Source organism: Anguilla anguilla, chromosome 14 (genome assembly GCF_013347855.1).
Source record: "Anguilla anguilla isolate fAngAng1 chromosome 14, fAngAng1.pri, whole genome shotgun sequence".
Taxonomy (NCBI): Eukaryota; Metazoa; Chordata; class Actinopteri; order Anguilliformes; family Anguillidae; genus Anguilla; species Anguilla anguilla.
Window position 1 is genome coordinate 2,550,375 of NC_049214.1, and position 18,159 is coordinate 2,568,533.

General features: G+C 48.6%; 1 protein-coding gene across 1 annotated transcript in view; it reads right to left on the reverse strand.

The window, feature by feature from the left end:
* LOC118212268 (A disintegrin and metalloproteinase with thrombospondin motifs 19-like) overlaps positions 1 to 18,159 on the reverse strand; it is an 88,923-nt gene that overhangs the window by 19,812 nt on the left and 50,952 nt on the right. Inside the window, exons 14-19 of the mRNA XM_035389986.1 lie at positions 12,882 to 13,009; positions 8,106 to 8,226; positions 6,119 to 6,199; positions 1,999 to 2,156; positions 1,309 to 1,471; positions 362 to 497 (exon numbers count right to left, since the gene is read on the reverse strand). Coding sequence (XP_035245877.1) covers positions 362 to 497; positions 1,309 to 1,471; positions 1,999 to 2,156; positions 6,119 to 6,199; positions 8,106 to 8,226; positions 12,882 to 13,009 — 787 coding nt within the window. The remainder of the gene's footprint in view (positions 1 to 361; positions 498 to 1,308; positions 1,472 to 1,998; positions 2,157 to 6,118; positions 6,200 to 8,105; positions 8,227 to 12,881; positions 13,010 to 18,159) is intronic.

An 18,159-nucleotide genomic window follows, 5' to 3' on the forward strand; every position in this document is an offset into this window, starting at 1 on the left:
CAAACAGGGAGGAATACAATGCACATTTCCAAATGAACAGAGATCAAAAGATACATTTTAACATTCATTTTCCAAATTTCATATAATGCGTATGTAGCATTCGGTCCGCTGAGGAAGCGGATTGGTCTTGGCAACGTTTCTCTCCACAGTTCGGGGCCGAGGCCGGGAGCACACACCAAGAAAGCAAGTTTTTGAGTTTTGTTTGTCAGCGCATGGAAAGAAAGTAAACAACCGCTGAAAAGCTGGAGGAGCTGGTCCAGCAGTCGCTCTGTTTTATTTTCTTTTGTCTTATTTACGTTTATTGTTTTTTACCCAGAACCCGTGCGGGGGAAGGGTGAAGGTGTGCGTTTATCCCGCTCACCTCGTCTGGCAGGGCTGCTCGTTACACTTCCGCACTTGGGGCTCCGGTTTGGTCAAGTGGCGGCACTTCCTGTTGTCCACCACGCTGGTCGTCTTGTTGACTATCTTGGTGCAGGTGACGATGGTCTTCCGTTCCCCTGCACACAGTGAAGTAACGTCAGCGGTTCATTAAGCTCGTGCTCACTGGCCCTGCAGAACCATTAAACCCAAGATAAACTGATGCTGCTGGGGACATGGGCAGTTTGGGGAATAGGGATGTGGGAATGGGACATGGTGGGACATGGTGAGAGCACAGAATAAGGTGTGGGAACAAGGCTGTGAGGTATGGACAACAGGACTGAATGAGGAGGTCATCAGTTGGGGGTGTTGTAATTGGGTGAGTTGTGGGCATCAGGACTGAATGATGTCATCAGTTGGGGGCATGGTAAATGGGTGAGTTGTGGGCATCAGGACTGAATGATGTCATCAGTTGGGGGCGTGGTGATTGGGTGAGTTGTGGGCATCAGGACTGAATGATGTCATCAGTTGGGGGCATGGTAAATGGGTGAGTTGTGGGCATCAGGACTGAATGATGTCATCAGTTGGGGGCGTGGTGATTGGGTGAGTTGTGGGCATCAGGACTGAATGATGTCATCAGTTGGGGGCGTGGTGATTGGGTGAGTTGTGGGCATCAGGACTGAATGATGTCATCAGTTGGGGGCGTGGTGATTGGGTGAGTTGTGGGCATCAGGACTGAATGATGTCATCAGTTGGGGGCGTGGTGATTGGGTGAGTTGTGGGCATCAGGACTGAATGATGTCATCAGTTGGGGGCGTGGTGATTGGGTGAGTTGTGGGCATCAGGACTGAATGATGTCATCAGTTGGGGGCGTGGTGATTGGGTGAGTTGTGGGCATCAGGACTGAATGTCATCAGTTGGGTGCGTGGTGATTGGGCGAGGGCCTCCTACCTCCCCCACAGACGGCGTGGCAGTCCTCCCAGCCCGAGTGGGTCCACATGAAGAGGGGCTCGCTGGCTTTGGGGATGGCGCCCCCCTGTGGCTCGGAGGCGGGCTCTGCCGGCAGGGTGTACTCGTAGTGGATCCCGTAGTTCTGATCATTGAAGAGAAGCACCTGGGGAGGCAGTGTAGTGTAATGGGTAAGGAGTTGGTCTGGTAACCTAAAGGTAACAGGTTCGATTCCCTGGTAGGACACTGCCATTGTATTGCCTAAGGATATATCCAGCTGTATAATTGAATGCAATGTAAATGCTATGAAAAAGTTGTGTAAGTCACTCTGGATAAGAGCGCCTGCTAAATGCCTGTAATTTAATGTAATGCAGGAGGAGAAACAGTTACAAGGAAAACCACTGAACATCATGCCCATCAAAGCTGTGACAGGGACCGCAAATTCAAATCCCAGAGCACCACTGTGTGTGCTGTGTTTATGTGTTTCTGCACTTATGTGCTTAATATAAGTCACTAATTGGCTAAAGAATCTGCGCACCTTGTTCCCAGTGTCTAAATTAGCTGCTTTTTACAAGGTGTTTTAATTTGGTTCAGGACAACAACCACACACGGTGTTTAAGAGATCTGAAGTGCATTCAATCAGATTCAATCATTCCGTATGCCAAGTTGTGCCCAATGGGCATTGTCACTGACCAGCAGGTGCAGAGGAGACGTTGTGGGGCCTTTGGCTGACAGTTTCTCCCACAATCCTCTCCTCACGTAGTGGACGGTGGTACCGGCGATGTTGAACAGGCCCGGGTTCTCGATCTTCCAGTCGCTGTTAATGGAACGCTTGCTGTTGTCTTTGATAGCTGCGGAAGATAAAACACAATATCTTGGGTTTTAAATTCAAATTTTATTTTATTTTTTAAAAACAAACTCAACAAAAACCTAGTTTTTCCACACAGACTAGCGAGACACTTCTTTAAAAAACTTTACAGCTTGATGGCGAGGGGAGATTAGATTCAGCTGCTGAACCGTTGGAAACCAGGATATTTACGTTTGAGATGTTGCTGTCATAACCAGGCCGTGTGGACGAATCACAGAGCACGTGAGGTCGCGTCGGGAGAGCGGCGGCTCGTGAGCGTATGACAGTTGGAGCTACAACGTGCTGTCAATCTCTGCCTTGTCTGAACCAATCAAACAAGTATTCTCTCCACAGAATGAGTGCGATGATTGGTTCAGCCTGGGAGCATATAAATAGCTCCACCCATTTGGGGGTCTCACTGTTGCAGCACTGGTGTTGTGAGGTGTAATTCAGGGCTGTTGAACTGGGAGCCAAACACAGCCCAGGACAGACATAGTCTTGGCCCATTTATCATTGATTAAAAAAATAAATAAATTACTACAAAAAAAACCCCAACTCTGTCCAGGTCTGCATCTGCTCTATGTCTGAAGCACCTCCAAACAGTGACAGAATAACAAGCAGTAGGTATAAATATTTTAAGAAGGAATCTGCTTTGGTGTGCACACATACAATACATCTTATTCATACACTGAATTATGAATAGTACATGAAAAGTTTTTGGCCCATGCACACAGTTGTTTTTTTTTGGGAAGAATCTGGCCTGAATCGGACAGAAGATTTAGAACCCGGCTGCCTGGCGTATATACTCAACAGGTTTGGGGTCCAACCCGTTTCAAATTCAGGAAATTAACAGAAATTCAATTCAAGATAAAGTCCATGACAATTTTTTTTTTTTTTTTTTTTTTGAAACTTTTGCAATTAATAAATTTGAAGTTGCATCCTGAAATAACTCAACTGAACCAGAAAGGACCCAGACCCTGGTAATCATTGTCAAGCACTGAGTGCCACAGCAGACACAGAAGCAATAGAGGTGGAAGGGCAGGGTTCTGAATCAGGGTTCAGTGGAATTCTCCTCGACTCATTTCAGAGGAAGGTAGCACTTAAGGTCACAATAAGCTCACATGAATTGGCATTAACTAATGTGGCGGTTAACATGAATTCATGATGTACAAATACATTAACAGAGCTGTACGGATGAACTTTTCAGGAGTTAGCACTTAACAACCACATTAGTTAATGCCAATTCACATGACCTTATTGTAAAGTTCTACCCAGAGGAATAAACACACACATTACGGAAGGTATCGGTGTAAAGCGTAAAGTGAAGTATTAAAGAAACATGTTAAGAAAAGCAATGTCATTTCATGAATATGAATCGGGCGGCAGTGTAGCATAATGAGTAGGGAACTGGGCTTGTAACCTGAAGGTCGCAGGTTCGATTCCCAGGTAGGACACTGCCGTTGTACCCTTGAGCAAAGGTACTTAACCTGCATTGCAACCTGTACCTGCATAAATTCAACGTAAAAGAACCTTACTCATTTAATCATTCACGCAGAACCCTCAGTCATTTCAGCGTGTATCGAGCTTCCTTCACGGTCCGCACACCAGTAAGTGAAACTCCAGCCACACACAGCATCTGCTCCTCGAGTTGAACAGGATTAATGAGCGTAAAATTCCTGCAGATTACTGACCGTTTTAAAAGAAGCCCTTACTTTTCACCGCTACTCAGAACAAAATGTCTGTATGATATTTAATGAAATTCAGCTGATGTTCGGAATATGAATGCCCCCGCTGAATGCCTCTCTGCTGTAAAATAAATGAAATGCATTTGCCATTGGATATTTAATTTAATTTAAATTAAATCCTATTTCCTTTTATTCAGAGACAAACTCTATATCATGTCCACCATTTTCAATTCAAATTCAAGACTTCAATTGCAATTTCACACACACAGGCACACACACACACAATTGTTTTTTAAGATGGGAAATAAGATGAGACAACTCCATTTTATTGACTCTCTCGCAAATGGTTTGATTTTGATTAGGCACTGCTGAGCTTCCCACATCGTGTCCTTCGGAAACAGATGCTAAGACAATCTCCCTGTCTAATTTTTATATTATTTTCAATTTCTTTAAATCAATGGAAAGCTTGACTCATTTCAGTTTAACACAGTTTTTTTGCACTGGTGGAAATAAGCAGCTTGACAACGGGACTCTGCTGGCTGCTTCCAGTACTGCATCCATTCCTTTGTCCAATCAGTGCTCAGTCCTGAGGTCTGTACCTCACATGACCTTCAACTGACCTTCAAAGGGTAGGGGTCAGTTTGTATAGACTACATCGCCCACAGTGCAGCACTGCGTGGCCTTTTCCAACCCCATCGTATGACAAATGAATTTTTCACTCAACAACAGACTCCCAGTAACCGATTTATACGCTCTTACATTCAGCCGTTTACGAGAAAGACCTGAACAGCCTTCTGAGAAGTGTGCTTGACATTTAGCTTTCGCCCGGACTAACTGCCAGCTGACGATGTCATCTTGGCAGCCAGAGGTTTACTTAAGGAAACGCCTCAGAGGAGTGTGTGGCCTCAGCCAATCACAACCAGTGGCGAAAACCACCTCCTGGACTCAAATCCCAACAGCCATCTGACCATAGACGTCTCCATGTTCATCAACCGATGTACTCTATGGTACAGGTGCTGCTGACGATTTCCATGAAATAAAATCTTACATCTTATGAGGTAATGTTAAGGATCCTGTTAAGGATACCTTGAGACACTACCTCGACCGTATCAGGGTTACTATACAACAGCCGGCATCTGCAGATCCCAAGGACATGCTTCGCGACCCAACGCAGCCCTGTCCAGCCAACCCACTCCACCTTACGCATTCTCTCAAATATTTTGGCATTTCGTGTACACCGCATTTGAGTGAGCCGTTCAGATAATGCGCCTTCAAGACTCCACAGCTCCAGGAGAAGAAAAGATCCTCTGCATGCTTTTGGACGAAATCTGGATCCTCTCAAAGCAATTTTGAGATTTACGCTGACACTGTCATTACGCGCATAAGCTATCCTGAGCAAAATGGCACCCAACCAGCCCGCATTAGCCCCGAAACGCTAAACTAAGGAAGAATGGAACAGAGCAATCCTTTCCTGAAAGGGATTCAAAGAGATCATGAAAAATTCAAGGGCGGATTGTCTGGCTGGAAACGATTACCCCGCTGGTAGAGAGCGAGCACTTCGCCATCAGTGATATAACACGTTCAGTTAAAACGCTCACAACAGTTATCAGCTCCGTATGAGGTTTGGTGCTGCTGTTCAGCCTGTCCTGGTAGGGCATTGGTTTTTAGCACAGCAACATTTACATTACATTACATTACAGGCATTTAGCAGACGCTCTTATCCAGAGCGACTTACACAACTTTTACACAGCATTTTTACATTGTATCCATTTATACAGCTGGATATATACTGAAGCAATGCAGGTTAAGTACCTTGCTCAAGGGTACAACGGCAGTGTCCTTACCCGGGAATCGAACCTGCGACCTTTCGGTTACAAGCCCAGTTCCTTACCCACTGTGCTACACTCCGTCCTACTGCCCCACGGTCGGGTACACAGTGGGGTACAGTATCCCGACTACGTCAGGACCAAATTGTCCAGGGAAGGGAGGGAGGGAGAGAGGGAGGGGGGGAGGGAGGGAGGGAAGGACGGAGAGACGTTTAACACTGAAAATGTGACAAAGTAGTTAGGAGAATGTCAGCTTGACAGGATTCCGCCAGGGTCTGAAACGATCACGATTTTTCTTACTGCACACCAGCGACCCCCAATGGTCAATGCAAATCATTTTGGCTTGGTCTTTCACTGTGAATGAACAGCACACACACACACACACACACACAAGCCGGTGTAGGAAAACAGGGTAACGATTCAAGTCAATCGTGGCAGAAATAAGGGGTTCATACCGAGGTAGCTCTGAGCAGGCTTCTCCTCCACCACCCTTATCCTCCGAGCGCCCTTCGGGATCACAACGGCCTCCACGTACCCTGCAGAGAGAAGCGAGGGATGAAGAGGGAAGAGTGCGAATCTCACTCCTGCCTGCGCGGGGGGACAGAGAGAAGCGAGGGATGAAGAGGAAAGAGTGTGAATCTCAATCCTGCCTGCACGGGAGGACAGAGAGAAGCGAGGGACGAAGAGAAAAAAGTGTGAATCTCACTCCTGTGCAGGAGGGACAGAGAAGCGAGGGATAGGAGGAAAGAGTGTGACGGGGGGGCAGAGAGAAGCAAGGGATGAAGGCTGCTGGGATTACAAAGGCATGGACTGCGAACAGAATTAATCAGGTTTCCAGCGAGATCACCGTCCTCTTTTCTGGACGAGGTAAAGCAGCCCCTTAGAAATGCTAAGGTCTCCCCTTCCCTCTGGCATGAGTCAGGAGTTCTTCGCTGGGGTGCAGTAAGACCAGTGATTAACAGATTAATCAATATTTTAATATTGCGATCTGAAATTCAATCTGCTCAGGGGCCCGGAGGGGGGTTGTTACCATCAATTCCACAGATAACCTTGAAACAGCGCCCGTCCTCTGTGTACAACATAATACCTGATGGACAGGTCAACAAAGCGGATTTAGGAAGAGGAAATGAAAGCATTCCCCGGGCCAAGCCAATAACCGGCTCCAGAGTAACAGCATTCACTCAGAGATCATAATCGTCTGGGGTGTTACACTGCAGTACTGCTCGAACTGATTTAATGCTTTAATTTCAAAAGAAACTTTTTAAAAAAAAAGTCTTTATGTTCCACTGGGGAGGGAAAAACAGGACTTGAGAGAAAGAAACCGTCTTCCTAGACAACGGTTGAAAAAAAAAAAAAAAACTTGGAAGAAAACTTTTTTTGGGTTTTATGTCAGCCCGAGTAGCTCTCTGGAAGAGATAAAAAATGAAAATAAAAAACCTACGGCGGTCGGGTCAAGCTGATTGGACGCAGAACCTTCCATCTCTTTCTTTTTAACGATCCATAAACGGACTCAGAGGCAGTAGTGCTGTCCAGAGAGCTGGACCCCTCGACTTCAGGTACAGTCTCGCACGCTCCATGACTGCGCTTTGTAGAGGTGAGTCGAGGTGAGGAGGAGAGGTGAGGAGAAGAGGAAGAAGGGAGGACGGGAGGAGAGGAGAAGAGGAGGAGTGGAGGAGGGGAGGTGAGGAGGCGAGTCAGCGGACAGGACATGTCCGTCAAGGAGTATTGGAGCAGTGGCTCCAAAAATAAGTCCAGGCTGACAAGGATCATGGGGGGAAGGGGTTGCTGCTACCCTCCACAAAGACTGTCCCGTCTAGTGCCCCCGCTGGATGGCACCTGCAAGGCTGCCTGTTAAGCCGCACATCAAGTATATTCCTCCGACTCACGTCTGTGTGAGCCTGACTCGCACAGCAGGAAGTGACGCTCGACGGGACGCACTTCAGAGGAGAAACATACGCTCGTCTGCACTCTCCCGAATCAACAGCGGGGGATTCAGTAATGAATAGCCGATTGGCTATTTCAAACTGAGGGGAAAAAGGGAGGAAAATGAAATAAAATAAAAAATGTAGTATATTCTTAAGGTTTTTTTAATGGCCATAAAGGTTGGTTCACAGAAACCACAAGGGCTTGTTATGGGTGTTAAAAGATCAGGCAGTCTGGGAACCGCTGAACTAGCAGGTCTTTACCCTGTAAAACAGGTGCACAGTGCAGGCTAATGCAGTTATGTGCTGGAGTGGAGGGAGAGAGGTAGCGAGGGAGGGAGGGACAGAGAGAGGGAGCGAGGGAGGGAGAGAGGTAGCGAGGGAGGGAGGGACAGAGAGAGGGAGCGAGGGAGAGAGAGAGGGAGGGAGGGAGCAAAGGAGAGAAAGAGAGAGAAGGAGAGAGAGGGAGGGAGGGAGGGAGGGAGAGAGAGAGAGAGGTAGAGCAGGGGTGTCGCAGTACCTGCACCCCGGGTGTGGTTGAAGTCGCCCTTGATGACCTTGCAGGACTTCCCGTTGCCGTTGCACACCCCGCAGTGGTCCTCCCTGGAGGACGACCCCAGGACACCATCGCAGCCCACTTTCTGGACAAGGGAGGGGGGACATTGGGTCAGTGTCGCCACGGTTACGGGAAGAACCCAATGACCCAGCAGGACCCGCGAGAGGTGGGGGTAACGCCCGTCACCCTGCTGACATGCAGCCCTGGATTTGATCAAAATTAGTCTTCATGATTTGGTTCTTCTTCACAGCTTGGAAAGTTAACAAAAAACGTTCCCACCATTCTGCAGGTTTTCACTCCAACCCTAACAAAAGACACCTCCATTCAACAGCTAGAGATGTGGTCCGGCTGCTAAGTGTTAGAATCAGGTGTGCCAAATTAGGGTTGAAATGAAAACCTACAGGACGGAGGACCTCCAGGAACAGGGCTGGGCACTAGTCTGGAAACCAAATGAATGGAAAATTGAAAATGCATTGCATTGTAAATGCACCTTAAAAAAACCACCACAGAACACCCGTAAGGACAAACTGAATCCAGGTATTATGAAACCTTCAGCTCCCGAAAACAGGAAACAGGATACAGTACACCACACGTTCAGGGATCCTCAACAGTGAGAACAGCGGAGTTTGAGAGAATGTTTCTTTCTTTAATCACCGTAAAATTTCTCTTTGGCCCAAGTCTGGTCTTAAATTCCCTTGGGGACACAATTACATGGCAACTTATGAGATACTGAAGTAATGACATTCTGAAATGACCAACCAAGGTATAACCAGGATTAAAGCTGTTAAAATGTCACAGTGTTAATGTTTAATATATCTTTACCTAATAACATCTTGATTTAATACATCGTGATGTACAATGACTATTTTGATTGCACAGGGTCTTTAAGTAATTGCATCTGAGGAGTATGTGATCAGAATGTCCTGAACTGAACATTCTAATGCCGTTAATCCACTGTAACAAGCACTGCTGGTACTCGAAAGTAATTGAGTTCTGGAACACTGACTTGAGGGGGGGGGTGAGGTGGAGGGGGGGGGCGGGGGGGAAACCTGCTCTTCAAAGGGTCAATAATTAAATCTGGGAGTATTAACTGAAAACCTTTGTGCGCCTCCACTGGCTGCAACAGCTTCTTTTTTTTGTTGCAGAAGCACGGAGCGTAGGAGCGTGCGGCAGACTGAACAGAGTTACATTCCGTCCAGATCTCATAAAACTGTTCCAGCGGTAGAACTCAGTGACATGCTGAAGGAATAACGCAACTTTTGGTTCGATTCATTGTGGGACGGGGGGGGGGGGGGGGGGGGTGAAAGGGAATACCATTCATGGAGGGGCTATGGAGTGTTTTATGCGCCCGGTGTGAAATAAGAAAGTCACTCCCCCCCCGACAGAGTTCTGTCTGTCTGCTAGCTATCAGCCAAGGCTGGCCGTGTGGTGATACCGGTTAGCAAGACTGGGCTCGCAACCCAAAGCCCGCTGGGTTCCTGCTGGGTTCCCGCTGGGTTCCTGCTGGGTTGCTTCCCAGCTGGGGTGGTGTCGAGGCCCCCTTGTGCAACCTGAACTCCCTTTCAGTGAAAGGGTTTTTCCAGCTGTATAAAAACAGACTGCATGTAGAAATGTAGTCTGCATGAGCTGCGTCGCTCTGGATAAGAGTGTCTGCTAAATGCGGAAACGTGAATGGAACCTGGAGCCACACCCCAACACGATCACAGCAGTGACCCCACTGATCCCAGACAATCATTTAGTTTTCGGGTGGTTGCAACTCAGTTCATATTTTCCATGACATTTTTAGGGCGACTGATTTTCAATAATTTCTTTGGTTGGTGTAACAGCCAGGGCTACCATAGGATGTAGGGCTACAATTGGGGCCACATAGCTCAGGAGGTAAGACCGATTGCCTGGCAGTTGGAGGGTTGCCGGTTCAAACCCCGCCCTGGGCATGTTGAAGTGTCCTTGAGCAAGACACCTAACCCCTAACTGCTCTGGCGAATGAGAGGCATCAATTGTAAAGCGCTTTGGATAAAAGCGCTATATAAATGCAGTCCATTTACCATTTACAATTGCTGGGTATATCCGCACAAAGTCTAAACCAAAGCAAGCCAGGATTCTAATCATCATAATCAACAGAGAAAGGATATTATTATTCATCTCAACATACACTCTCATACGAACTCGCAACTGGATCAAAAAGTAAAAATAATTCATCATCATTTTTATTTAGTTTTAGGCAGTTGTAGAACAACGCAATGCTTTCAGTTCAGTGTCAGTTCCCCCTAACCCCCCCCCCCCCCCGCATAATCTCACTTTTCTTTTAATTTCCGTTTCCGAAACTGCTTCTCACACCTCATTATGGTTATAGCTCCAGTTAAAGATAATGACCTTGGAGCGCACAGGCAGAGTGGTGGGGGCTGAATTTCACATCACCCCCCCCACCCCGTCCTCTCCACTCTAATCAGCAGTCTCAGGAACCCATCCCCCTCATGTTCCGGGTTACTCTTGAGCCCACCGTCTTCTCCTACATGACTCCCCCCTCTTCCTTTTCCCAAAAATCCCTCCCTCTCCAAAATAAAGCACGTACCCCCCTGTCCCGTAGAGTGCAGTAATAACAACACAGGGCAGCCCAAAGGCCTTCAGAGACCCGTGTTAGTTTGTGATTTACACAAAAGCGCCCCCCCCCCCCCCCCCCCAAAAACACGTTACCGCAAACGCCCCTCAGCTCCTCTCCAACTCTCCGTCCCAAATTTTGCGCGGGTCGTGCAGGAGCGCCAAGCCCCCGCGGTATCGGAGGAACGGGGTTCGACAGTTTGTTAATCTCTTTGTGAAAGAAGTGAAGGCCCTCTATAATGTGTGCTGAGCGTTCTGGCGGAAAATGGCTGCCGTGCATCGCCCAGGTGGGCGCTACACATTGGTGGTGGTGGGTGAGGTGAGTTCCCTCTCATCACTGTAAAGCACTTTGAGCGTTCGGAAGAGTGCTGTATACATGCAGTGATTCATTCCCTCATCCCTGTGTGCAGGTGCACCAAGCAAATATCCACGGAATTAGGGTTCGCTTCACGGAAACAGAAACGTCACCTTCCTCCTCCGACAGAATTAGTCTGCTTGCGCAGTGACACTTTGAACAATTTCATCAAGCGTAGTTCACATCCGTCACTGTCAGATCACGGCTGGGACTGTCTCACAGTGACTGACATAACAACAGAGCAGAAAAATGCGTTTGGGTGCTCAGAACGAATTCTATAAACCGTGGGTGAGCAAGGGCGGCCATATTGGTTTCTGGTAACTTCTGCTCTCGTGTAATTAGCCCAGTCGTTAATTAATTGATATTTTAGCCACATTTCTCAATAAGTTCATGATTGACGGCTGACGACTGTTCCTGTATCCCAACATGAAGCATCTGATCGTGGTCTAATCTACGGTTAAACCAGCATAAGTGTAATCGGCTAATTGGCTCATTTGGCCAGTGTAGCTGGTGACAACGAAAACCCGCACACACACACAGCAGCCCTGCAGGAATGGCACTGCCCACCCCAGCTATAGTCTAATACAGGGGAGCACAATAAGGGCCGATCTGTTTCGGGATTTTGTGCCAACTTCAGCTCTTAAAATTATTTAATTGGCTCAATCATACAGTATCTTGATCTCACGTTTGTAAAAGCACCAGCTAAAGCCGCAGACTGCAAGTGCATCCAAAAGTTTTTACTGTGCTCAAGTACAGGAGAGAACCAGCGTAGTTTATAGAGCTGTCAGAAAAGTAAAACTGAGGTAACCGGTTGGAACAAAAACCAGCAGGCAGACAGGCCGTCCAGGAACAGAGTTGTGTCCCCCCTCCCCCCTCCTCCTCAGCGTTCCCCTGAAAAACAGCAGCAGGAGCTCCTAGTTGGCAGCGGAAGTTTCTGGTGCTGCGTTTCAGTTACAGTACAGAAGGCCCAGTGCCACAGTGCAGAAGGCCCAGTGCCCAGTGCCACAGTACAGAAGGCCCAGTGCCCAGTGCCACAGTACAGAAGGCCCAGTGCCACCGTACAGAAGGCCCAGTGCCACCGTACAGAAGGCCCAGTGCCACCGTACAGAAGGCCCAGCGCCACCGTACAGAAGGCCCAGCGCCACCGTACAGAAGGCCCAGTGCCACCGTACAGAAGGCCCAGCGCCACAGTACAGAAGGCCCAGTGCCCACAGTGCAGAAGGCTCAGTGCCCACAGTACAGAAGATCCAGTGCCCACAGTACAGAAGGCCCAGTGCCCACAGTGCAGAAGGCCCAGTGCCCACAGTACAGAAGGCCCAGTGCAACAGTACAGAAGGCCCAGTGCCCACAGTACAGAAGGCCCAGTGCCCACAGTGCAGAAGGCTCAGTGCCCACAGTGCAGAAGGCTCAGTGCCCACAGTACAGAAGGCCCGGTGCCACAGTACAGAAGGCCCAGTGCCCACAGTGCAGAAGGCCCAGTGCCCACAGTGCAGAAGGCTCAGTGCCCACAGTACAGAAGGCCCGGTGCCCAGTGCCACAGTACAGAAGGCCCAGTGCCCACAGTGCTGTCCGTGGCTGAACGCCTACAGTGAGTGTTTCCACAGAACAACGGGGAAGAGACTTCCCAGCGCTCAGCGCGGGGTCAGAGTAACGGATCTGTGGCCGGACGTCACACGGCTAAAGGACCCGATCGCGGCACAGTTTTTGGCGGGAGCGGCGGACGGTCGGCGGGGCCCGCGGGGCCCGTGGGGACGGTGGGGGGGGGGGAGGGGGGGGGGTCGGCGTACCTGGCACGTCCCGTTGGCGCACATGCCGGACTCCAGAGGGCCGCAGGAGGTGCCGTCCAGGACCTTCTCCGCCAGGACGAGCGGCGGCTCCTTCCCCGAGGTGGAGCAGAAGAGGGTGCAGGGGCGCTCTGGGGGGGGGGAGAAATCACTACATCAGCCAATTTCCCATACTCCCTTCTAACAAGTCTGTACTCATTTAAAGATTTAAAGAGCGAGAGAGAGAAGTGGGGGGGTAGGGAGGAAGAGAGAGAGGGAGGGAGGGGGGAGAGAGAAAGAGAGAGAGAGAACAAGGGAGGGAGAGAGAAGTGAGGGGGAGAGAGATGGAACAAGACAGAGAAAGAGGGAGAGAGAGAGCAAGAGACCTTAGATCTTTAATACTAGCCACTCAGGGTATCAATGGGCCTACTAAAATATATATTCACATAATGAGAGAGAGAGTGAAAGAGAGAGAGAGAGAGCAAGAGAGAGAGAGAGAGAGAGTGAGAGAGATGTCTAGGCACTACCAAAGCCAACACACAGAGGCAATGCCACAAATCACCCATCTTATTTTTTTTCATGGTTGCTTGGGGTGGTTTATAGCAGGATGCAGATAAGGAAAGCCAGAGAGATTCAGAGTTAGACTGAAATAACATCACTGGCTTTACACTCAGGGAAAATGTAGCTTCTAGTTTCTTAGCAAGAATATTTCTTATGACACTGTGTATTATAAACACTTCAAACAGTATTCAGCCAGTGCTTAGAAACAGCTCACTTAAAGTTTACTGAATATTTATAAATGGTATGTATTAGGTTCTCGAACACCTCATTAAAAACCCCATAAGCCTTGATGCAAGTATTCTGTGTCATGTTCCCAGTTCCCTGAGGAATTTTTTAGAATTATTACTATTACAAATGAATTATGTAGAATTTACTGTAATCGCAAGTGTTTTCCGAAGCATTTGTAAATGTTATAACTGGCTTACAGCGGCTGGTTCTGCTAAGGGTACATAACACACAGGGCTGCACACGTTTCTGTACCCTGACCGCGCGCGTTTGTGTCGAACGCTGGCTCCCAGCCGCGCACACGCGCACACACACACACACACACACACACACACAGCAGGACCTCACGCCGAAAAGCCAAGAATCTGCGGCGTGTGTTTAAACACTGGCAAGGCAAAGCGCAGGGCTAGGACAGACAGCTACAAGCTTGCGTGTTGAAGCCTGAGAGACAACATCCAACATCACAGATGACTGTTAAAACCCACAAGGCCTCTGTATGAGCCCATTACGAGCCGTGAGAGGGAACATGTGTGGGTCCGCCGACACGGGCACCATACATGTGCACACGTGTACATGTACGCGTACGCGCAGCACGCACAAAAACAGAAACGCACATGCAAAAACATGCACGCGTGCACTCACACACACGCAACGCATACACTCTCTCTCACTCACACACACACACACACACTCACACACCAACACACAGGCACACTCACACTCACACACACGCAATGCATACACACTCTCTCTCACACACACACACACACACACACTCTCACTCACACACACACACAGACACACACACACACACACACTCGCACACCAACACACAGGCACACTCACACACGGGCGCACTCACCACAGACACACCAACATTCCCAAGGATGAGATCGGGGAGGAATGAGCTGAGGGGAAGCTGAGACGGCTGATTGAGACGTCCGACGGTCCCCACGCCCAGACGAGCGCTGTGATGTCACCGCAGCCCCAGGTACAGCCTGTCTCCGGAGACGCATCGCCACCGATCAGATCAGAACGACGAGCTCGCTCCAATTTTCACTGTTTCGTGTAGCTATTTATGATTGAACCAGTCTGTTTTATGAGTTTTATTTTTCCCTTCCCATTACCCTGAAAGTATTTAGTACTTCTGGCTCCGTGTGATGAATTTCATTATTCTGGAATGAAAGTTGACAGAGCCCCGTAAAAATTTGAGATAAATTCCCGAAAAGGCAATGAATTGCTATTCTGTTCTTTCAAAATCAAACCGCTTTTTTTTTTCTTTTTTTTTGTAATCAGGAAACTGAGTTTCATCATGTTATCGGCATCCCGGCCAACACATTACATCCCCACGTATGCATTTCAGACTCATCAGAGGAACACACACATATAAACTGGAACTAATCACACAAGAGCTTCTTTGCTGAAATGGCTCTTTGACTTGGATCATGAAAAATTCACTGAGGTTCTCCCTGTCTTTCTGAATATTCAGTTATTTCAAAGATTAAAATACATTCTACACGTCAGCAGCAATTCAAATTTAATCAGACATTACCTCTATAAGTTACCATAGATACATACTTAACACTCTAGCTTCAAGATATAAGAATTAAACATGGGATGTGCTTTCAATGTACAAATCTGTCCCACACATACACCAGATGCATGTAGGTGCGTGAACGGATCTACCTGCTTTGTTTTTATATCCACAAGCGAATTTTATTTAGCTCCGAAAATCTTTCTAAAAGCACAAGACACGTTTTCTACCCCTTCAAACTCTTATTAGTCACCTTTATATGACAATCATTGAAAATTATTATTTTATTATTGCAAAGGTTTAATTTTTAAAAAGCCATAAGCCAAATATGCCACTAGGCAGACGAACGTAGGTCATCTTCCAGTTTCAAAGACCGTTTTTAATAAACCGCCTGTCATGAACTTTCCATAATTAGAGTGCACGGCCAGCGTCTCAAAGTGGTCTGACCCGCTTCTGTTTACGCCGTGTTGCCATGGCAGCGCGATTACCGTTATCGTTCGAATCTCATCAGCCTGTCAGACGCAGCTCCCTGCAGGAGCCCAACATTACAGCGCTGAGCAGTGAGACGGCTAAAACCCATTTGGGGTGGGGGGGGTGGGGGGGGTGGGGGGGGGGGGGGGCGCGGGGGGTAGATAGATGAATGTAAATTACCCTCTAAAAGCACACAATGCTCAGCGTCATTTACATTAAAGCGAGTCTGAAATCTAGTGGGCGCGTCTGAGAGAAGCTATCGTGCTCTGTACGCTAGTCTGTTACTCACAGAGACGGCTCACTGTTACAAGAGTACCGCACAGCGCTTACAGCTGGGTCGGCCTGCTGTGCTTCTCTACAGTGTCTCCTGCGTTTCCACTGAACACGAGCTGCCATCAGTACAGCTGGGTAGGCCTGCCTTGCTTCTCTACAGTATCTCCTGCGTTTCCACTGAACACGAGCTGCCATCAGTACAGCTGGGTCGGCCTGCTGTGCTTCTCTACAGTATCTCCTGCGTTTCCACTGAACACGAGCTGCCATCAGTACAGCTGGGTCGGCCTGCTGTGCTTCTCTACAGTATCTCCTGCGTTTCCACAGAACACGAGCTGCCATCAGTACAGCTGGGTCGGCCTGCTGTGCTTCTCTACAGTATCTCCTGCGTTTCCACTGAACACGAGCTGCCATCAGTGTGCACCATCTATCCAAAAAGTGACTGTGGACATAGAGAGAGGTGGTTTAAAAAAAATATATATATCCGGGAATTTATTACAATTAACTTTTAAATCTAATTTTTTTTTTAAACAAAATGTTTTTTCAGAAAAAAAACTGAAAGATGAGTTAATTATGGAGAAATTGGTTAAATATGATTTAATGCATTTATATACTTTCTCTTAAATAAGAGAAAGTTTAAACTGGAGAATGCTCGGTTTCTGGCAGCACATAGCCATGACAACTGGAGACACACTGACTGGGGAAATGTTTGAGTGACTCCCTGCACTGGGTGCTACTGCACCTTTAAGAGAGCACAAGAAGGTGAGTGCGAGACAGCCAGAGTGTGATGTGAATGAGCGGAATCTGATGTCTCACATTCTTTTAACCCTTTGAAGAGTTAGTTTTTTTGGAATGTTTCAACATTCTAAGTCAGTGTTCTAGAACTCCACTACTTTCAGTCACCAGCAGTGATTGTGACATCAGCATTAGAATGTCGAGTTAAGAATATTCTAATCACATACTTGTGATATCGCACCTTAAAGGGGTAGGAAAAAAGGTCCCGACTGTTAATGATGCTAATTGGTTTACTACTCTTGCAACTGCTAATGTTACTACTACTACCACAGCTACTGCTACTGCTGGTGTAACAGAAGACATGACAAACACTATTACTGTCTATTCCTAGTATTGGTAACAGACTGTAATAGTATTTGTCATCTCCTGTGTTACACCAGCAGTAACAGTAGCTGAGGGAAAAGTAGTAGCATTGGCAGTTCCAAGAGCGGGAAGGATTCTTCTGGGAAGGATTTTCGCCGTAAAACGAGGAGCGTGTGTTGAGTCCCCCGTACCCCTACGCCAGCACTCGACGGCAGAGTGGCGTTTGAACTTTACGACCCTGGACCTGCTCTCCGAGGCGCTCTGACCTCAGCCTGGGGGTCGTTACTCTGCAGGCCGGTGTCTGAGGAGGACAGGCAGGGCGAGCGTTCGGAATCCCGGGGGCCAGCCCCGCTGAGAGGGGCGCATCTGTGCTTTCAGACCCGAAACGTGACCCCGCCTCCCGCCTCCCGCCCCGCACCTCCCCTCCTCTCCCTCCCCGGCCCATCGCTGCAGCAGAGAGAGCTGGGGGGGGGGGGGGGGGGGGGGAGTGCCACGGGTGGGCTCGTGCGGAGTCTGGAATCCTAATGATGCTTAAAACAGAAGACCTGCTGGACGCTGGCCATCCCGCTTACACACACACACGCACACACACACACACACACACACACACACACACACGCACGCACACGCACACGCACGCACACACACACACACACACACACACACACGCGCACGCACACACACACACACACACACACACACACACACACACACACACACACACACACACACACACACACACACGCGCATGCGCAGCGTCTCACATCCTCACCCAGAGTCACCCGGTCAGGACGCCAAGCCTGAGAATACGTTTAAAACAAGAGCTCGCGTAACCTGGCCGCCCCATAGCCAGAGGGTAACCAGCGGCAGGGGGGGAACATCTTTTCGGGGGCATAGGGGGGCATGAATCACAGGGTGGGGGGGCTTTGACGCTTCCCACCTCGGTAAACATCTGATCCCTATTTCTGAACACTTAGGCGTGCACTCCCAAGGGGGGGGGGGGGGCAGGGGGTGTTTACACTGATCTGCACAATAGGCCAGAGCTCGGAACGTGCCCCTGCATCACCAACACCTTGGAGAACCCCAATCCTAGCTCCCCTGTAAGTCGTAGATCTTGCCGTTCTGAAGAATGTGTGCAGCTGC